The sequence below is a fragment of the Caretta caretta genome, chromosome 14, assembly GCF_965140235.1.
Source record: "Caretta caretta isolate rCarCar2 chromosome 14, rCarCar1.hap1, whole genome shotgun sequence".
Classification (NCBI taxonomy): Eukaryota; Metazoa; Chordata; order Testudines; family Cheloniidae; genus Caretta; species Caretta caretta.
Genome location: NC_134219.1, coordinates 36,799,952 through 36,822,970, shown reverse-complemented (window position 1 = coordinate 36,822,970; position 23,019 = coordinate 36,799,952). Strand labels below are relative to the sequence as shown.

At 44.9% G+C, this 23,019-nt stretch overlaps 1 protein-coding gene across 1 annotated transcript; it reads right to left on the bottom strand.

Moving 5' to 3' along the window:
* Positions 1–6,630: 6,630 nt before the first annotated feature.
* Positions 6,631–17,627, bottom strand: LOC125621479 (L-amino-acid oxidase-like). The gene is made up of 8 exons (XM_075119734.1): positions 17,615–17,627; positions 16,318–16,541; positions 14,566–14,678; positions 13,142–13,326; positions 12,677–12,714; positions 9,389–9,442; positions 8,097–8,230; positions 6,631–7,414 (listed from the first exon to the last, which is right to left on the bottom strand). Exons 1-8 carry the CDS (start codon positions 17,625–17,627, stop codon positions 6,631–6,633), a joined length of 1,545 nt encoding a protein of 514 aa, XP_074975835.1.
* Between the last annotated feature and the right edge of the window lie 5,392 nt (positions 17,628–23,019).

The following is a 23,019-nucleotide window of genomic DNA, read 5'->3' as shown; positions in this document are numbered from 1 at the left end:
ACCATTGTCATCCTGACACAGATCAGCCGGCTCATGATAAGGGTGTAGCACAGTAGGTGGCAGTTGGCTACGTACTGGTCATTGGCTACCATGGCATGGAGGACGCACTCAGTTATCCCCAGGAAGAGGAAAATGTACATCTGGGTGATGCAGCCAACATAGGAGATGCTCTTCTTCCTGGAGAGGAGAAGGAGCAGCACCTGGGGCATGGTGGTGTCGGTTTAACTGATGTCCAGAAAGCAGAGGTTAGGCAGTCCCAGCAAGGGCAATGAAGAGGCTGTTCTGAAAGGTGGCCTCCAGAATGATGGCCTGAAAGTCTGCAAGGAGCAGCAGCTGCATTCTCTGTCAGCTGGGAAATCCCAGCAGGATGAAATCTTGACACTGAGCTTCTGCATCTGGAGCTATCATCCAGGCAGGGTCTACGTGGCCATGCAGGAGGGCATGGGAAGCATTACTCAGCTGCAGGGACAATCTGGACCTATTGGTCTTGTTAAGGCTGAATTTCTCTTGTGTGAGACTGCCAGGAGATCAGATCAATAAGCACATTCCTGGCCTCTCTGGCCAAACCCCTCTCTTTAGGGCTTCCCAGAGTAGATAGTGAGGTCATTTCCAAGAACCTATTGATAAAGTCCATCTATCTATTTGCCCAAGGGCCTTTTGCAAGGGTGTCTACTGGTATAAGCATAAATGCGAGTCAACTTTAGAAATTTGTCAGGGGACCAGTTAGATTTTAAAGCCCAAATGTAACACATAAGATTTGCCTATTTTGGTAATTATTATAGTTGATATGTGTATGAAATTTAATAAGGCCAACCCCCTGTGTTTAGTCCAGAGACTGTTACCCTACTAATTTTAATGATAAGATCTTTTCAGGTAAACGTCTACCGTGGACAATTCTTCTCAGATCAGGACATTTTTTTATTCTTAACCAATCAAGCAGTTTTATTAATTCACCAAGAAGCATCTGTATGTACAATCAACAGTTTAAAGAAGGTTTCTGGATGGTTTGGATACCAGATGTTCCAGGACTTGTATAGAACACAACACACAGTCTTGCAAACAATTGTCATCGACTGATGTTGGGGGCAAGCACAGCACAATGAAATTGACAAGATTTTGCACTGCATAGAATCATAGAATATCAGAGTTGGAAGGGACCTCAGGAGGTTATCTAGTCCAATCCCCTGCTCAAAGCAGGACCAATCCCCAACTAAAGCATCCCAGCCAGGGCTTAGTCAAGCCTGACCTTAAAAACTTCTAAGGAAGGAAATTCCACCACTTCCCTAGGTAACGCATTCCAGTGCTTCACCACCCTCCACCCTCCTAGTGAAAAAGTTTTTCCTAATATCCAACCTAAACCTCCCCCACTGCAACTTGAGACCATTACTCCTCGTTCTGTCATCTGCTACCACTGAGAACAGTCTAGATCCATCCTCTTTACTTTTATCATCAGTTATCAGTTCTTTAGGACTTCTAATACAATTGACACAACACATCAAAAAACTCTCAAGCGAATAAAAGTTGCACTTTGTCTCATTGATTCTGTGAATGTGCTCCTGGCTTAATTCCTGCTGCTTAGTTTGAGAGGGACTAGTTTCAAGTAGCAAAAGCAATCGCTTAAAAGTAGAGCTGTGTGGGAATGGAATTTCCATTCAGTGACAAATCTCGGGATATTTCACAGAAGGAAGAAGGTCTACCTGGCTGCACAAACAGGGAGCCTGTCAACTCAAGATGCCATGCAGGCTGCCTGTGACCCATGCGTTCCCACGGAGACTCAGCTCCCAGGCAGCCACCCATGCAAGCTGCCTCACATCCAGGAGCTCTGGGGATCCTGTAAGCTTGCCTAGCAGCAAGCTGGCAGGAGGGTGGGCAGGCTGGCAGCCTGTCTACCTGGTGTCAAAGAACATTTTATTGGAAATAACATTCCCACAGAACATTTCAATTCCATCAAACCGGCATTATTCAATGGAACTCTGTGCTGTCAGAAAATTTTCAGCCTACTCTTCTTAAATTTATTCTTTGAGATTTCCTTTAGGCCAACCAACATGGAGCTTTAAAGGAGAAACTGTGATGGGTTGGATCACAGAAACCCCCTGGGAGGTGCCACTTGATGTGCCAAGACTACTTCTGATCCTGCTTTCCTGCCCAGTCAGCTTAGGACTTCAGTGCCCTGCCTGGTTTGAGCCAGACCCGCTAGCCTGCTGCAAACCCAGACCCAGGTCTGAACCACGTCCCCTAACAGCTATAGGCTTAACTGAAAGCAACTTACAGAAGTGTTCCTGTCCTTGACACTCAGATGCCCAACTCCCAATGGGGTCCAAACCCTGAATAAATCCGTTTTACCCTGTATAAAGCTTATACAGGGTAAACTCATAAATTGTTCGCCCTCTATAACACTGATAGAGAGACATGTTTGCCCCCCCCCAGCCATATAAGGGGGTGGAACAGAAGTATTAATACATACTCTGGGTTAATTAATAAGTAAAAAGTTATTTTATTAAGTACAGAAAGTAGGATTTAAGTCATTCCAAGTAGTAACAGACAGAACAAAGTGAATTACCAAGAAAAACAAAATAAAACACGCAAGTCTAAGTCTAGTACATAATAAAAACTGAATACAGATTTAATCTCATCCTTAGAGGTGTTTCAATAAGTTTCTTTCACAGACTGGACACCTTCCTAGTCTGGGCACAATCCTTTCCTCTGGTTCCAGCTCAGGTGATAGCTAAGGAATTCCTCATGATGGCTCCCCCTTTGTTCTGTTCCACCCCCTTATATGGCTTTGGCACAAGACGGGAATCCTTTGTCTCTCTGGGTCCTCCCCCCCCACCCCCAAATGGAAAAGCACCAGGTTTAAGATGGATTTCAGTACCAGGTGACATGGTCACATTTCCCGTGAGACCCCAAGCCTTCATTCCTCCCAGCCTGACTCACAGGAAGGTCTGCCTGCAAACAGCCATCCGCAGTCAATTGTCCTAGTTGATGGGAGCCATCAAGATTCCAAACCACCATCAATGGCCCACACTTTGCATAATTACAATAGGCCCTCAGAGTTATATTTCATATTTCTAGTTTCAGATACAAGAGTGATATATTTATACAAATAGGATTAATACACTCAGTAGATTATAAGCTTTATAATGATACCTTACAAGAGACCTTTTGCATGAAAAATATTGTAGTTACATTATATTCACACTCATCAGCATACTTTCATAAAATCATATAGAGTGCATCACAACCAGCATATAGCATTACTTAGTAATATCCTAAAATTCAGTTCTTTAAGGTGTAGCTAGAGAGCACAGACTAATGCCGCTAACTTACAGCTACTTCTATTAAATAAAACAAAGAGAAATACAGCCTCTGAAATGGAGGTTCACCATTGCCTCTTAGTTCTGGTAACCTTTGGAGGAGGGGAGAGGCTGCCCCCATTGGCTGCTCCAAAGTGTCAGATTTCACTTTTTGGCTCCATCAACTTTTCAATGGAAACAGTGACTCTGAGGTTCCGTTCAGTGACCTTGTGTATAATAACCATTCTCCGACAACCCCAGGAAAAGGGTCTCTTCTTAGTTTCCATTGCACATTTGTCGACAGTCTCTCGTATTCCAGTTCCTGCAGTTTCTCTTCTGCTTCCATCGATATCCAGTAGAAGGCATTGATGTACAATATATTTATTTCAGGTTTCAGAGTAGCAGCTGTGTTAGTCTGAATCCGCAGAAAGAACAGGAGTACTTGTGGCGCCTTAGAGACCAAAAATTTGATTTGAGCATAAGCTTTTGTGGGCTACAGAAAAGCTTAGCCCAAAAAGCTTATGCTCAAATCAATTTGTTAGTCTCTAAGGTGCCACAAGTACTCCTGTTCTTTTTAATGTATTTATTGTTCTTTTCAGGTCAGAAGGGCTTTTTTTTTAAGTTTGATTCATTTCAGAGACTATATTTGCATATTAACCCACACTAGTCATTACAATTTCCCATTTAATCACTTCGTCTTAATATTCAAAACTATATACACTAAGTGCTTATTCCTTCCACCAAATCTTTTTTCTGGTCTGCAATTCCATTATATAAATATAATTATTTCAGAGTGCAACAACCATTCAAAAAGAAAAAAAGTTACAGTTCCTCTAAATTTGATAGGCATGTCATACTTTCTTTGATTATTCTGAGACATTTCATTTCACATTCTCTTGGGATTAACAGAATAAGAGACATCCTATCGGTGGAACAAGATACGTTATCCACACATAGAGAGATAGTATATCAGATTCATAAGGCAGACAAGAGTACAATTTTATTTCTTTGTTTACTTTTGGTTTGATTTTGAATTTGTGGTGAAAGAAAGGTAGTTCAAATTCTGGGGAGTATCAGAACATTTGATCTATTCATCCTTCAGTTTCTTTGGGTTATTTCTAGTCTATTCAATCCGACATCTTCCAAGCACTTATCGGGGATTTAGTAAACTCAGAGGAGGCAATGAGCCAATCTGATCAGGAAATAAGGTTTTTACCCTTATTTGTCAATCGTCCAGGAGGGTGCTTCAGTAACTGCAGAAGAGAAAAAGGATTCCCCTAAATTTCTGAGAGAGTCTTGCCTCAGTAACTAGCAGTAGTTTGATGATCTTATTTAAACATTCCAGGTTTTATTCCTCAGGCGGGGATGAGCGGGGGAGGACATAGGCACTATTTTGGGTAAACAGAGATGGGTGCGAGTTTCTTGCTGTGTCACTGAGAAGAGAACAGATTCAGATCACAGTTGCCAACTTTCACGCAGTAAATAAGCACCCTGACTTTCACAATAAGCCAAAATCAAGCTAATTCCATATCAAAACAAGGCCAAAACAAGCCAGTCCCTAAGAACCCCAACACTCTATGTAACTAGATCCCCCCAGTGTGCAATCTGAGACTGTGGTGGGCCTGCTGTGCACCCCTGACTCTCTTTCCCCCTTGCCCCTGCTTGCCCCTTGCCCCTGTTTGCCAGGAGCCGATCAAAAAAAAGAAGCAACAAGCAACAAGCTACAAGCCAAACAAGCAACAAGCTACATGCCAAAAGCTAGTCAACAAGCAACCCAGAAGCCAATTAAACCAAAAACAAGCCCAATTTCTGCATTTTTTCCATGGGTTTGCCATGTCTGATTCAGATTTTAACCTTGCACATTAGAAATGACTCTCGTAATTAACAATATACTCAAGGGATAGTTGATATCTATACACATCACACCTGATTCCATCCATGTTGACCATGGAATGACCATAATCAGAGTCAAAGATGAGGTCATTGGTTTCCTGCTACACATTGCATTTCACTGGTGGACAGACTGCAATGGAGGCAAAACCCTGAACAGGGTGGGATGCAGAGTGACTTATCCCATCCCAGGAGATGCCTCCTGTGAAATTTGCTTTGGGGAGCTCTGAGGAAGTGCAGAAGCATTGCTGCCAGATTGGAGATCAAGACATGTACTGCTGACTGCAGCCTTCCAGTTCTGCCTCTCCTCCCATTTTGGGAATGCTTGTGTGGCTGATGGGATCTGCAAGGGCTGGACTTGTTGGCTCTGGAACCAGGAGACAGAATAGTAATTGTATGCCTGCCATCTAGGCATGAGGCTAGATTGGGAAGCAGATTATTTGCCTCATTAGGGAAGCAAGAACCACCTTCAGACTCTGACGTGGGCTACATAGACCTTGAGGGTAGGGCAGCTAGGCGTTACTGGAGCTACTCATTCATTTCTTCCCTTCTTAGGAGTAGGTGAGTGGATTGGGCACAGCTGTGGCTTTACCCTCTGGTGGCTGAGCAGAGTGGCTGAGTATGAGGGCATGCAGAGTTGTAGCTAGGTTGGTCCCAGCATACCAGACAGATGAGGTGGCTGAGGTAATATCTTTTATGGGACCCATAGGCACCGACTCCATGAGTGCTCCTGGGCTAGAGTAACCACAGAAAAAAATTAGTGGGTGCTTAGCATCCACCGGTAGCCAGCTCTCCCCTTCCCCTGCAGCGCCTCCCGTCTGCCGGATGCCCTGCCGATCAGCTCCTCGCCCTCCCCCCCAGCACCTCCCACCCACCGGGATCAGCTGTTCTGCCGTGTGCAGGAGGCCCTGGGGGGAATGGGGAAGAGCAGGGACTGGGCGCACTCAGAGTAGGGGGCGGAACTGGGCGGGAAGAGGAGGGTAGGGGTGGGAAGAGGCGGGACAGGAGTGGGGACTTGGGAGAAGGGGTGGGGTGGGGGCAGGGCCTGGCATGGAGCATGGGATGTTGAGCACCCCCAGGGCCCAGAGGAAGCCAGACCCTGTGATTGGACCAACTTCTGTGGGTGAGAGAGAGCTGAAGAAGAGCTCTGTGTAAGCTTGAAATCTTGCCTCTCTCACCAGCAGAAGTTGGTCCAATAAAAGATAATTACCTCACCCCCTTCTCTCTCTGAGTGTAAGGGTAACAGTCTATTGCCAATGCATACAGTTTATGCATCCCCCCCATCAGGGCTAAACCTAAAGTAACAATCTTGTAATGCCCGCTGATAAGCGGTGCAATTTCTAAATTCCCCAGTCAGTAGCTGATGCATTTGTACCTTCCCCAAGCACCCTTATTATTATTATTATAATATCATCAATTATGTTTTATTTTTCTTCAGCTCTTGCTGCTACTGCCTGGGTGATGCATTGATAGCGCCATGGATGTTCCTGGCCGCTCTCACTGCAGATTTCATAGCGGTTTCGATCCAGCCGTGAGGCTGGGCTGTGAGTTCTCCTGCAAAATGGACCCTCCCTTCATTCTGAAACAGAGCCTTGGAGTAGTCAACAAACTGGTACGGAGTGAATGAAACAAAGGATCCCATGGAATATCTGTCCAGGCCCCATTTCTTGATCATGTGCTTATCGCAGACACTCTGGATATAATTCTTGGGCACTTGGTGGATTTCTGCCAGGTCCCCCAGAACCACATCAACACACTTTTCATCACTGAGGGGACTGAAGAATTCAGCATCATCGCCCCAGGTGTAGGAAGCCAGGATCACGCCCAGGCCACTGGGGAAATTGTGGCTGGGATAGTAGACGAATCTGGAGGGGCGATCCGTGACTGACCTCCCACCCTGGATTCCCTCCTTCTCCCAAAACCTTTCAGTACAGACCAAAACAATCTTAGTGGCTTCTGAATAGTGAATGGAGCGCAGGGCATGGGCCTTGTTAGTCGAAAGAGGTGGTGAAAATTTAATAAGCCGTGTGGCTTTTGCCGTGGCAGTGACAAGAACATAGTCGGATGTCACAGCCAAGGGGACCAATGCATCTGGCCCCTGGTAAAACACTCTCACTTGGTCATCCTCGTTTAGTATCTTCACTACTGTGGAGTGAAATAGAACGCCCCTGTGAATATACTGGTAGAAAGTATCAGGAAGCTGATCAAATCCCCCAGTGATCTCATCATAACTGAAAGAAAGGGGGAGAAAAGAGGATGGTAAGGCAACAACATCATTGGACAACAGTTATCTGAGAGAATTTCACAAGAACGACAAGGAGAGCTGTAAGGAGCTGCATAGTTGAAGATAGAACCTAGCCCCCACTGAGTGCCAACTCCAACTTCTTTTATTATAGTAGAGTGGCAGGCCTGCTGCTGTTAAGGTTAAGATCAACTATCTGTTTAAAGCTTGACTCTGCTAAATGCTCTAAAATCTGCGTGATTACTCAGATTCCCTTGGAATTAGTTCTGCCTCATGGGAGCGCTGGGGAGCATTAATGATACTACTTTAGCATCATTTGACCTAGGCGGTTCTGAGATACAGCAGAGTGATGCCCCAGTATGCCCATAACACATACACTCTGGACTTAATTACTGAATTCCATCGGATCTGACCCAGTTAGAAGCTATGGACACTGTGAAAGTGACCCTGGTTTTTAATGGCTAGTGAACTATAGTAATGAACACTTATCCTTTATAACAAGTCAGACCACCAGTGCCTTCTTCAAAGAAGGCAACCGGCTGCATTGATAAGATGAGGTTGATGGACAGTTAAATGTATTGAAAGATGGATGGATTGCCAGACAGATCCTACCAGAGCTACATGTCCCTTCCACATACAAAGCAACTGAATAAAGATTCCTTTTTCCTTACCGCTTCTCAGAGAATGTAATATGGTCCATGAAAGAGTGAAGAAATGACACCTGGAATTCACTATCTTCATTCAGCAAGTCACCGATCATGTTGATGGCTCCTCTACTTAAATTTCCTTCTTTAATCAAAAACTCCTGGGTGGGGAAGAGTGGAGAGGGTGGAAGGTGCATGCATATTATATCCCCATAGAGAAGAGATATTTCATTTCAGTTGAACATAGGAATTTTTCAATATCCATAAGGGATGGGCAGAAGTCAAACCCATCCACTATCCTACTCGATGATTTGTCTGCTTCCTCATAAACAATCACTGAAGTAAGGCTGATGCTCACTTTCAAGACACAATCCCTCACCCAGTTTTGATGCACGTGGTGCAGTCCTGACCCCCCCAATAAAGTCAATGGGAGCTTTGCCATTGATTTCAATGGGGCCAGGATTTTATTCCTAGTGTCCATACCAAGATTTCACTGTCTTTGATTAAAGATACATGATCCAGTCCACACCTCCTGCGGGGTAAAAAGTAATTGTGGGTGGGTATACGGAGACAGGTTCTCTCACTGAAATAATTTTGGATGGGGATACATAGGTGGATGTCACATAAAGTGCTGGGGTGGGAAGAAGAGATGTCAAATCAGTCACACCAGAGTGGAGGAGGGCGCTACACAAACACTAGGCAGGTGGGAGCACAGAGACTGGTGTTTTGGATAGGGAGAGACAGAGAAGATCCATGGCCTTGCCCTCCCCCTGCCACTAAGGGGAATCCAGAGGACCACCGAGGAAAGAAGGCTGTGCTCCGTGAAGACTCATGAGGCAAATGTGTTGCCTCCACCCAACCAGTAGCTTTCGGAGGATTCGGATGCATTGTCTCCTACCATGGACTTTGTGCACATGGCAAGAACTATCCCACAAGGAGTTACATTGGCAAAGTGAGGAAAGTATGTCTACACTACCCGCCGGATCGGTGAGTAGTGATCCATCTATCGGCGGTCAATTTATCGCATCTAGTATAGATGCGACAAAGTCGATCCCCGATCGCTCTGCCGTCGACTCTGGTACTGTGAGAGGCGGAAGCAGAGTTGACGGGGGAGTGGCGGCAGTCAACCCCGCACCATGAGGACGTGAGGTGAGTCGATCTAAGATACGTCGACTTCAGCTAGGCTATTCTCGTAGCTGAAGTTGCATATCTTAGTTCGATCCCTCTCCCCCCCCCCCCTCCCACCCCCACTGTAGACCAGGGCTTAGAAAATCAGGCACCTTTAGATTTAAAGATACTGGAATGCTAACTTCAATTACCTTGGTGGAAAAGGAGTCATATTTCTCTTTCAGAACACTGCAGTCTGTGGTCACCTAGGTAGCAATGAAGAAAACAGTTGTTTGTTTCATGATCACAGTTCCACCTTTAAAGGGTGTTATTTTCCCTGTTTGTGATCATGTACTTATATATGGTATCCTATTACATATGCACAAGGGGGCAGGACATGAAATGACTGCTCAGGTGAAAAAGCTGTTAAGAATATCTTTTAAATGGAGATACAAGGGACAGCTTTTGTTTTCCACTCCTGCAGTTCTCCAAATGACTGAACTGCTTTCACTCAAGCTTTCTAAACAATACAAACAAATAGACTAAAGGTAAAATGTTTAAATGTGGCAAAGTGAATCTGGGATCTAGCTCCCACCTTAGAAGTGACTTAGGTACTTTAGGGGGCGCATTTTCAAAGGTATTTAGGCACCTAAACATGCAGATAGCACTGGGATTTTCAAAAGCACCAAAGTGCCTAAATCCCATTGAAATCCATGGGAGTATGGCACCTAAGTCTTTGGAAATACCACTAGCGGCTAGATTCACAAAAGAACTTATGCTCAGCAACGCAATGCCTAACTTCTAGATGCCTAGAAAATCAGTGGGATTCACAAAGGTTGAATTTGGCATTCAGGGTTATGTCTATACCGGAAAAAAAACAACAACCCCAAAACCCACACCTCCAAGTCTCAGAGCCCAGTCATGACTTGGGAATGCAGGGCTGAGGCCGCAGGGATAAAAATAGCAGTGTAGATGTTCCCTCTGGAGTCCTGGCTCTGAAACCCAGTGAGGGGAGAGAGTTTTGGAGCATGTGCTCCAGCCCAAGCAAGAATGTGTACACCAATATTATTAGGCTTGCAGCCCAAGGCCCCTGCTCCTGGGCTTTGACACTTGGCACCATGGGTTTTTCTTTGCAGTGCAGACTTACCCTCAGGCTCCCTGCACAGTGAGTGGAGGTAGACAGGCCTTTAAGAATTAGATCCACAAAAGCCAGCACACAGACTAAATTAGTCAATGGGAGATGCCAAGGAGAGGGGTGTATACTGTGGAGGAAAAAATCTAGTAGGCCTAAACTTATAGGCCTAAAACTTTGGTCAAGCTAACTGTGTATATAGAGCATAAGAAGAGGATGAGGAAAATTCCATTGTGGGGCAGTTACAACAGCACATCTTAAGAAATGTAACCATAACAGCTAGAAATTAGGAAAGACCGTTTACCGCAAAAGAACAGATTTGTCAATAACAGGAAAAGCTTGTTTTGCTATATTCCAAATAAGGAAAGCTGCAGTTAAAACTTGCACTATATGCCAAATATGGGAAAATGCCGTTAAAGGAAATTTGCTTAACAAATTGTGGTTTTCAGCTATATAAGCTCCTGTATTTTCTGTATACGACAGGAACAGCTACTTAGAGCTGTTACCCCCTGCGCTTGTAATCAATAAAGGAGCCTCAGGCTTGTTCTGATCCAAACACAACCCGTGGTTAATTTTCCACCACAATCCTAAATCCCATCCCTCTCAGGAAGTTCGGCACCTGCGTCTGCTTGGGATTCTAAGCTGCGAGCCTTCTCCTGGAATCGGTCACCTCAGGTGTCTGTTGCAAGCAGTAGCAGCAGCAGCCGCTTTCTAGCTTTTGGTGGCAGTAATTAGAGTGAGTCGGGGAGGGTGGGCGAGAGCTGCCCCCCGCCCATGTCCCTTCCCCTGGGGCCCCCTGCCCAGTGCAGGTGGAGGGTCCATGCCGCGGCTCCCCACAGCTGCCCAGCCACTCAGCTCTTACCATGGACAGGCTGAGGCTTCAAGGCCCCATCCTTCGGCCAGGGGCGGGGCCTTGAGCAGAAGGAGCAGGGCACGGCGGGGCCACAGAGGGGGCAGGGCCCTTGGCCCCCCATTTTTGGGAAGGCTCCACCACTGCTGGTATGAGTACGCTAATGTGGGAGACCACCAGTTCAAGTCCCCTCTCTACCTGCTGAGGGGGAGGGATTTGAACAGGAGTCTCCCCACCTCTTCCATAAATGCCCTAACTGCTGGGCTAGTCCCAATCTCTCTTGCTGAAGCTGTTCCATTTTGGATGAACAAATAGTCATTGGAGCAGAGGAACTGGATCCAGGGTGTCCCAGGTGAGTGTTTTAACCACTGGATTACACAGTCATGCTCACTTGCTCCCTACTTTGTCTCTTTTTTAAAAAAATCCAGCCCCAGATGCCTCTGCATCCATGAGCATAGGTGCTGAGTTTTATTTTTCTCCAGGGATGCTCAACCCTGGCTCTGTCCTGAGGTCCCTTCCCCGCTCCGCCCCCTCCCCAAAGGCCCTGCCTTTGCTCCACCTCCTCCTGTCTCCACTGCGACTCCAACCCTGAGACTTCCGCCCACCCGCTGCTTGCTGCTCTCCCCGAAATGCCTCTGCCAGCGCCAAACAGCTGATGGGTGGCACCCACAAAGAGCTGTGGCTGATCATAGAATCATAGAATCTCAGGGTTGGAAGGAACCTCAGGAGGTCATCTAGTCCCACCCCCTGCTCAAAGCAGGACCCATCCCCAATTTTTGCCCAATATCCCTAAATGGCCCTCTCAAGGATTGAACTCACAACCCTGGGTTTAGGAGGCCAATGCTCAAACCACTGAGCTACCCCCCCCCCACATGGGTGCTGAGCACCCACTATTTTTTTTTCTGTGGGTGCTTGAGCCCCTGAGCACCCCCGAGTCAGTGCCTATGTCTGTGAGCACCGAAACACCTTTGAAAATCTGGCCTTTAAGAGCCTAAATCTCATGAGTTCAGCTGTAACACTGCACTTCTGTGTGTGTGTGTGTGTGTGTGTGTGTGTGTGTGTGTGTGTGTGTGTGTAATAGACAAAAAAGTCCAGCAAAACTCCAAAGTGAGAAGCTACGGCTTATTCAAATTACTGTATCTTGAACACTGCTTAACCTCAAGTTTTCAACAACAACAAATGTCTCCTAGGGGCCAGCGCTATATGGGAGTAAATTTGGGCTTAATTTGGAAATATACATACCAAGTTAATATAGATTTACTATCCTAGCTAATATGTGTCGGAGAATCATGTCGCTCTGAGGTTTGCTTTCCTAAACATTTACTAAGGATACATACCGAGCACCCTTTGAAACCAGTGGAACTTGAGGGTGCTCAGCACCTCCCAGATGTGCTCAGCACCTTGCAGAATCAGCTTCCCAGGATATGTCCTCACTGGAGAGCTAACTCGGTTGACCAGTCTCTGGGTTAGCCTACCACGGGTGTGAGCAGCCACACTGCAAAGCCAAACCCAAAGTACTGTGTCCTTAATGGCATTGCATGCTCCCACGGATTTCTCTAGGACTTCTGGAGCCGGGTTCCATGGTTCTGTGTGATGCAGTAAACTGAGCTGCTTTATGAGATTTTCCCTTGTTTGTCCTTCTTGGCACATGGGGGGGGGGGGGGGGGAGGGGGCAGAGGGGATTGTGGGATGGCACTGGAGGAATATCATCACTTGAGTGGTTTTTAGCTTGTATTTTCACTGCCAAGTGGGCAGGATAATAGCTCAAGTGAAAGCAGAGCCCAGGCTATAACACATACTACCAGTCATGCCAGCTAGCCTGGGTTGAAAGGACCACTAAACTTGAATGAGAAAGCTGTGTGTGTGTGGATATGAAGGGGGCTTAGGACCAACAAGTATAAGTCCAGGCTAACTCTTTAATGAAGAGAAACCCACGGTGCATGAGTCCTTTCCACAACACACATACCTTATCCAGTGTTTGACGATAAAGCTCACTAGCTGATTTTCCTCTCTCTGTAGGGTGCAAGGGGTATTGCAAGATATCAGGGTTTCTTTCTACCTCTCCAGCTCTTGCCCTAATGTTGTTAACTAAATACCAAGCGTTGTCATCAGTATTATAGAATGGGTTCAGTTTAAGTTTAAATTTGGTAACAAATTCACGCACAATCCTAAAGAGAAAGGAAAGGGGTGGGGGGAAACAGAGAAAAATGTCAAAACTGAAAAAAATTAAATTCACAAAACAATTCACTTTTGGAAAAAAGGCAAACAACCCAAAACTGTTTGCCTGAGAAAGTTTCAGAGTGGCAGCCATGTTAGTCTGTATCCACAAAAAGAAAAGGAGTACTTGTGGCACCTTAGAGACTAATAAATTTATTTGAGCATAAGCTTTCGTGGGCTGCAGCCCACTTCATTGGATGCATGCAGTGGGAAATACAGTAGGATGATTTTATATATACAGAGATCATGAAACAATGGGTGTTACCATACATACTATAACGAGAGTGATCAGTTAAGGTGGTAATAGCTCACCTTAACTGATCACTCTCGTTATAGTGTATATGGTAACACCCATTGTTTCATGTTCTCTGTGTATATAAAATCGTCCTACTGTATTTTCCATGAATTAAGTGTATATATCTATATATATAAAATACTCTCCGAAAATAAGTTAATAATTTAATGCAAGTTGATAACAATTAAGATTATATATATAATTCTCACAGAAAATTTATATAAATATACTAAATATTTCCCATCATATTGTTTAAATATGACTAGTACTATAGTAAATGAAACAATGAAATCACACTATTGTGGCTCTTTTGGGTAATGTTGAACGCTAGTTTGGCTTCTGAACCACTGACATCTGAGTATCACTGTCATAAAGGGTCCACATCTCTTGGATCTCTCTGGGGTGGGACCTCTGTAACCAGTCCATAGGCGGTATCTGACAGCTGTGTACTCCAAGAGCACACCAGGAAGCAAATTGTGACTCTAATTTCTGGTTACCCCTTTGCCTAAGGGGGAATTAATCTCTGGTTTACCCTTTGCTTCAGAGGGAATTTATCTGGGCCAATCCTAGGCACTGCCCCACGAGGCTGGTTTGGTTGCACTGGCTGGCAGAGTAGAGAGCCATAGCTCCAATCCTCTCCCTGCTTCTCCCCACCCATTTGCAGCCCACCTGTTCTGGAAGAGTAACAGCGCTCAAAGATGTCTCTCTCCCCTGCACACAAACTGACAATGTGAAGCAATGCAGGTGGTCCACACAAGGCAGGAAGGGGGCACCTTAAGCTCATCAAATACAAGCCCTTCATTATTTTTTTCTAGGAATTATCATAAAAATCTTAAAACTGAGGCTTTTCCTTTTATGAACAGTATTGGTGGCTGAGAAGGGGTAAATGTATTACCTGTGGTGTCTGGGCAAACGCATGGGTCCGAGGTCCACATACCAGCCTTTGTCCTTATCATGATAGGTCATGATGCGTCCTCCCACACGATCACTGGCTTCCAGAATCAGAACCTAAAAACAAAACACAGGCCATGGTTTTCTATCACTTCTATCACTTGCTGGTTTCTAATGGCTAGATTCACAAAGGGACTTAGGTGCATAAATCCCAAATGTAGATGCCACTGGCATTCACAACCCTCCCCCCCACCTCCCCCTTCCCGGCTCATCTGCCACAGAATCTTGCAAGCATCTAAACTCACTCAGTGCCTACATTTTCACTGTAAAAGTTCCCTAAGTACCTAAGATTCTACTCTGGGGATGAGTAGGAATGCAAAACTTAAAGGGGGAGATGTGATGGAATGCTGCCTCCCTCTAGGTGTCTGAACACCTGTGCCACAGAGCCATCTGTGAACTGAGGGAAGACAGGTGTACTTCTACACAGCTCATCAGCAGGGCCCAACCCAATCACCGAGCTCAGAGAGAGGGACACCAACATCAGACTGTCCCATTGCCCAGTAGTCAGGGCATGCTTCTGAGAGGTGGCAGCAGGGCCGGCGTTACAGATCGGTGATGCAGCCTACCTCTCAGGGTGCCGTGGTCAGGGGGGCACCATGGTCAAGAGGCACACAGCGGGGTGGCCCTGGGTTATGAAGCCACAGAAAGGAGCTTGGGGCAATGCAGCAGGAGGCAGCAGGACCTGGGGGCAATAGAGGGGGATGGGGAGGCAACAGGAGCCAGGGGCGATGAATGGGGAGCCCAGGGAGGCAGCTGAAGCCATGGGTACCAAAATACAGGTTAGCCCAAGTTGCCCTTTTCCCGAAAGCCAACCCTGTGTGGCAGATCCCTGTTCAAATCTCCTCTCCCAACCAGGCACAGGGGAGAATTGAATCAGAGTTTCCCACCTCCCAGATGAGTATCCTAATCACTGGGCTGGAAGTGGTGAGGGAAGTCTTCCTCTTCCTCCCATCTCTGGCTCTTTTGTGTGAACTCATCTGTGGAGCCTGAGCTCTGAGCATGCTTACCGGATCGGATCCCTGGGGGAGGAATGGTGACCTTCCCCCAGTTCATGTATCCCACTGGGACAAGGGGGCCCGGTGCCTAGAGGTAGCTGCAGTGTGCATGCTCATAGACAAAAACATAGGAGCCCCAAAACTTAGGCATTAAGTGAGTTTAGGCATCTAGAAGATTCAGGGACAACTGAGCAGGAGTTTTGCAAATCTCACTGGGGCCTGATTCTGGGATTTAGGCACCTAAAGTTGAAGTTAGGCTCCCAAATCCTTTTGTGAATTCAGCCCCTTAACTTTAACTCAATGAACTTTTTTCAGAGTAGCAGCCGTGTTAGTCTGTATTCGCAAAAAGAAAAGGAGGACTTGTGGCACCTCAGAGACTAACCAATTTATTTGAGCATAAGCTTTCGTGAGCTACAGCTCACTTCATCGGATGCATTCAGTGAGCTGTAGCTCACGAAAGCTTATGGTCAAATAAATTGGTTAGTCTCTAAGGTGCCGCAAGTCCTCCTTTTCTTTTTTCAATGAACTTTGAGTCTGGAAAAGAGAGTAATATACTGCTTGCGTGCACAGAGCACCCAACTCAATGAAATTCACCTTGTTCTGTTCTTCAGCATTGTTTTCTCTATCAAAACAATCAGACCATTTCAGAGAAGCACTGATTGCCTAGCCTGTCTCTGGCTCCTCTCAGTCATTATAATTACCTTGCAACCAGCATCTTGCAGCAGTTTGGCAGCAGTGAGTCCACTTATTCCTGCCCCTACGATCACCACCTTCTTTGAATGACACCCTTTTTCCAAGCCACTTTTGGCAATATCCACCAGTTCTTCATAGTCGGGGTCAGTAAAGCATTTTTCCCACTCCTTCAGTTTTCTAGAGATACTCTCCAAGCTTGGTGCTACCGCAAGGAGTAAGAACTGAAGAAGTACTAGAGACAGATATACAAAGAAAACAGATGATGCAAATGAAGAAGGAAACTCATTCACGGAGCTCAGTAATGTCACTGATGCGATACCCCAGGTCCAGGAAGAGGTTAATAACCTCAGATTCTGGAGTTTAGCTATATTAGCAGAGAGGGAATGTACTACTACAGAAGAAGTCAGTTGTGTGATAACATTATCTATCTTTTTACAATATTTTTCCCCAATCCAGAAATAAAATGAGCCAGAACTAAACAAGCGATATGTTCCTTGAAAATATTTCAAAAGAAGTATACAATTTTCTTTTAAAGTCTCATGGAAATGTTGTGGGTTTTTGGTTTTTTTTTTTTTTTTTTTGACAAAAAAATTTTTTTCAAGCTGTTTCCAAAGTGTTTCAGTTTCTGAAGGAAAAACCAATCAACAATATTGAATTTTTCCTTACGAATGATTTGTTCAATATACATTTTTGTTAATAATCAATTCAATTTTGTGCCCATTTTTTTCAAACTGTACATTTTGAACAGCTTTAACATTAACTTAGCTTTCCAGAAATGCACCCCTCAATGGTGACTCAAAGGAGCTCTTATTAAGAACACTTAGCAAGAGCTTTGCAGGATCAGGACCTTGGTTTTGGTATTTAAAACCTACAGGGCTTTCCTATTCCTTATTATAGGACTGATTTACAACATTGTTGTCCGTTGATATGTTGAAAATACATTTCAACTGAGTCCAAGAACCATGTTCAAGCCTTGGTCAGAGGAGGACTATTATACCCATGATAAAATTGGTCTTTCTGTGTAACTTTGAAGCACAGTGCAACCAAAAATACACCATTGGTGCTGTTTTCCCCAACTGTACATTGCAACACTTAACAAGTAGTAAAGGTTTCTGGGAGAAAATCAACGGAAAGAGACAGAGAGAGAGAGAGAAAAAACAGAAATACAATAGTGAGAAAGAGAGAGGAAAAAGTTATGAAATAAGAAACTAGTTAAATATTAAGCAATTGCAAAGTAAGATGTGCCCAAAAAGGCAAAATACCCCATTCCTCCACAAAAGTTTCAAAAGAAGAAATTTCACTCACAGAACCTGTCCATGTTCCAACTGGCAGCTCAAGTCATCAAGTCAGCCATGTCCTTTTGTACACCAAACTAGGCTGGTTGATAAATATCCTAGGGCAACCGGCTAGCTCTGTGTCAAGTGAAACTGGGAGAACTGGCTGTCACAAGGAATCACAGGACCACATCCTAGGAGCTGATCAGCACTGCCTCTGGCTTACTCTGGGTAAGTCAGTGTTTTCCAGACATGTGGGACTCAGAAACAAAGAAGGGGTGGGTGACGGGAGGCTCTGCCCTTTCAATCTTATGCCAGGCATGCTTAGAACTCAAATCGAGCTGGGGAAGGCTATGAAAGTTAAAGATTGTTCAAAAATTGTATTTGTTAAATACACTGAGTGCAACAGTTAGGGAAGGGGCCTGAAAGGCATTGGTTCTCCTGACAAATTAGTACATTCTTAATACTTTGCAATTGTCTATATTTTCTTACATATTTTTGCATGTGATATGCCAAGACTGGCACAGGGATGGGTGGGATGTAGGTAGGAGTTGTTGGCCACTAGTTTAGTTTCACTGCAGAACTCAAAATATGCCCTGTAGATTCATCGTCTTGATGGATTGCTGTATTGATTAATTTCTTGGACCACAGTGGTCAATAAGGGTTAGGACTACTGAGCATCTACAGCATCATGAAAATTATTACCGGCATAATCAGAATGAGACATTCAAGGAGCACATGAGAAACAATTGCAATTTATCACAAGTCTCTTTATTAACAAAACCACTACACAGATAATTCCACAAATACTGAAATACAACAGCAGATAGAGAGATAGAGCTAGGTGTTTAGCCCTATGACTGGTGTGATCGGGTGCCTGGATGGACCACACTGAAAATGCCTCACTCAGGGCAGACTGGAAGAAACAAGGAAGACAACCTCCCAAAACTGGTGCTTTATGCTATAGTTAGATTTACCAAACCAAAAGTTCTCCTGTAACACCACACTGGTTAACAAGAAGCAAAACACAGTCCCCTTTAAGCATTCCAGCCTTTGGTTCCCATCCAGACAAATTGGTCTAATACGGACAGAGGTTCCTGAAAACCCATTTCACCATATCTGAGGTTCTACCAATCCCAGAGGATCAGAGACTTACTCCCAGGTCTATATAGTGTGACAAAGTTCCTCCTCTGCCTTGGTGGGTCCTGCACTTATTGGCAGATTTGCTCACCTCAGAGGTTCATGGCAGCCCTCAGTTTGGCCACTTTTGCTAGTGGCTCAAACCTGCCACTCACTAAGCTAATCTCGTCACTGGCCAGCATGGGGAAAAGGAAGGAGAACAATCCCAGCAGTCTCTGCTGATGCACCTATTGGGTCGGGGGACAGGCCAGGGACCTTCCCCTCTGGTGGGACCTACAGTCCAGACCAATTCCTTTTATATCCAATGGGGGGAGGGAGAAGGGGGGAACCCGGGCCCACGCTCTACTCCAGGTTCCAGCCCAGGGCCCTGTGGATCACCGCTGTCTACTGTGTTTCTTGTAACAGCTGTGTGACAGCTACAACTCTTTGGGCTACTTCCCCATGGCCTCCTCTCAACACCTTCTTTATCCTCATCACAGGACCTTCCTACTGATGCCAGATAGCATTTGTACTCTTCAGACCTCCAGCAGCATGCCCTCTCACTCTCAGGTCCTTGCACATCCCTCACTGACTGAAGTGAGGTCCTTTTTAAACCAGGTGCCCTGATTAGCCTATCTGTCTTAATTGATTCTAGCAGCTTCTTAATTGGCTCAGGTGTCCTAATTAGCTTCCTTCCTTAATTGGCTCCAGAAAGTTCCTGATTGTTCTGGAACTGCCCCTGTTACCTTACCCAGGGAAAAGGGACCTGATTAATCTGGGGCTAATATATCTGCCTTCTATCACTGTCCTGTAGCCATCTGGCCCGACCCTGTCACTATATATATCACACTGTTACTGTCAGCCAATCCTTAGTAAACTAGCTAAAGATTTATTAATAAAAGAAAAGAAGAGATTTACTGAATGGTTAAAGAATCATTTACATACAAGTGACAGTCAGCGTTCATAGATCAGGATCATAGCAGTGATGGAATAGACTGCCGGCTTGCAAAAGTCTCTCTGGTGACAGAAGATTGGAAGATCCTCAGTTCACAGTTCAAAATACTCCTTTTAGTTGTAAATCCACTGTCCAGAGAATTGGACCAGGAATTAGGCATGGAGATGTCTCTGGTGTCTTTTATATCCTCTGCCACATGTATGGAAAGTTACTGTCCCAAACGTAGCCCGTAGCCTGCCACCAGCAGCAGCACAGAAGTAAGGGTGGCATGGTATGGTATTGCCACCCTTCCTTCTCCTTCGCTGCTGGTGGCAGTGCTGCCTTCAGAGATGGGCATCTGGCCAGCAGCCGTCATTTTCCAGCCATCCAGCTCTGAAGCCAGTGCAGAAGTAAGGGCAGCAATACTGCAATCCTCTTACATTAGTATTGCATCCCCCCACACTACCCTCTTCTGGTTTGGACCCCCATGGTTATAACACTGTGAAATTTAAGATTTAAATATCTGAAACTGTGAAATTTACCAAAATGGATCATAAATTTGGTAGGGCCTTAATCATACACCATTAATAGCTACAGGCTCCATAGCTCAGGAGTTAAAACACTGGTCTTGTAAACCAGGGGTTGTCAGTTCAAGTCTTGCTGGGGCCTGGCATTGTCCTTAAGTCACAGGGTGGCAGGTTGGTGCTTACTTGCTCCAAAGATCCCTGTAGATGAAGGTTCAAGACCTGCAGTCCCTGACAATTCTGTGGCTGCAGATACAAAGGAACACTTTTGAAAGGAGGGATATCTCAGTGGTTTGAGCATTGGCCTGCTAAACCTAGGGTTGTGAGTTCAATCCTTGATGGGGCCATTTAGGGATCTGGGGCAAAAATTGGGGATTGGCGCTGCTTTGATCTGGGGATTGAACTAGATGACCTCCTGAGGTCCCTTCCAATCCTGATATTCTATGATCACAACCAGCATCAGTCACGTGTCATCAGCCCTTACATTCTCACTGTGTTCTCCCTCTCCTCCATAATCACTGTTAGTGATGGTAATATAGCATTTGGGCCTGTATATTTGTCTGAGATAGAATTTTGGATTTTGTTGGCTGATTTGATAGTCTTATATTCTTATTAACATGTGTGAACAAAGAACAAAGATGCTGTGTGTTGCTTCTGCCCAGCCAGATGGGTTTGTCAGAAAAGATAAGGAAGAGAGCTAAAGTGTTGCTGGGTATGGTGAGAGTTTAATATATAAGTGTACAATTGAAGACTGCCTTGACTCCTATCTCAAGGCAAGGTCAAGCAACCAGTTGGGGGGGGGGGGAGGAATTGGGATTGGGGGGAGACATAAGAAACACTAAGAAGCCAGAGAAAAGGTGACCCTGGCCAGTACATAACCTTACTCCCTATCCCTCCCGTGGGGTATAAAAGAGGTGGTACCAAAGCCTCAGGACTCACAACTCTCCAAAACAGAACATGACCATAAATGGTAAGTGTGGGACCAGGGGCATGCACTACAGGTATAATTATGCCTGCTAGGAAAGGGGAGGGGGACAGGGAAAAGCTCTGTGGCATACAGAGCTATGGATCTGCTTACTTGATTAAACCAAATAAACATCACATTGCCTGCACTTCAGATTCTGGATTTCTGTCTGCGTGACAAGAACCAAGTGAGGGGGCAAGGGAAAGCCATAACAATCACACCATGTGAGTCTCGTTCTCCCCTCCAAGTAAATCCATACAGGTAGAGTCTCACTCTGCCAATTAATCTCTGCTTGTCATTCAGATCCATGGAAATGAAACCACAGGGAATCTTTCCAGTTCTGCAGTGAAAACTTCATACCATTAAGCTTAGGAATCCTAGACGATGGAGGAGTAACAGAAGAAGTCAGTGGAGTGGTGGCATTTTTCTGCTGACCCTAGTGAAGACTTTTAAAGAGAAAATTTCCTGGTGCAGAAATAAAATGAAGTAAAGCTAGTCAGAAAATGGTATTGTCCTTGAAAATTTTCAAAAGAAGTATGTGTGTGTACGAGGGCTGTCAACTGATTAAGAAAAATAATCGCAATTAATCATGAGGTTAAAAAAATCACAAGTAATGACAGTTTTAATCGCACTGTTAAACAATAATAGAATACCATTTATTTAAATATTTTAGATGTTTTCTATATTGTCAAATATATTCATAGAATCATAGAATATCAGGGTTGGAAGGGACCTCAGGAGGTCATCTAGTCCAGCCCCCTGCTCAAAGCAGGACCAATCCCCAACTAAATCATCCCAGCCAGGGCTTTGTCAAGCCTGACCTTAAAAACTTCTAAGGAAGGAGATTCCATCACCTCCCTAGGTAACGCATTCCAGTGCTTCATCACCCTCCTAGTGAAAAAGTTTTTCCTAATATCCAACCTAAATCTCCCCCACTGCAACTTGAGACCATTACTCCTCGTTCTGTCATCTGCTACTACTGAGAACAGTCTAGAGCCATCCTTTTTTGAACCCCCATTCAAGTAGTTGAAAGCAGCTATCAAATCCCCCCTCATTCTTCTCTTCCGCAGACTAAACAATCCCAGTTCCCTCAGCCTCTCCTCATAAGTCATGTGTTCCAGCCCCCTAATAATTTTTGTTGACCTCCACTGGACGTTTTCCAATTTTTCCACATCCTTCTTGTAGTGTGGGGCCCAAAACTGCGCACAATACTCCAGATGAGGCCTCACCAATGTCGAATAGAGGTGTCATAAATATAAAGGGAAGGGTAAACCCCTTTAAAATTCTTCCTGGCCAGAGGAAAAACCCTTTCACCTGTAAAGGGTTAAGAAGCTAGGATAACCTCGCTGGCACCTGACCAAAATGACCAATGATGAGACAAAATACTTTCAAAGCTGGAGGGGGGGAGAAATAAAGGCTCTGTCTGTCTGTGTGATGCTTTTGCTGGGAACAGAACAGGAATGGAGTCTTATAACTTAGTAAGTAATCTAGCTAGATACGCGTTAGATTCTGTTTTGTTTAAATGGCTGATAAAATAGCTGTGCTGAATGGAATGTACATTCCTGTTTTTGTGTCTTTTTGTAATTTAAGGTTTTGCCCAGAAGGATTCTCTATGTTTTGAATCTAATTACCCTGTAAGTCATTTACCATCCTGATTTTACAGAGGTGATTCTTTTACTTTTTCTTCTATTAAAATTCTTCTTTTAAGAACCTGATTGCTTTTTCATTGTTCTTAAGATCCAAGGGTTTGGGTCTGTGTTCACCTATGCAAATTGGTGAGGATTTTTATCAAACCTTCCCCAGGAAATGGGGTGTAGGGTTTGGGAGGATTTAGGGGGGAAAGACGTTTCCAAGCGGGCTCTTTCCCGGTTATATATCTGTTAGACACTTGGTGG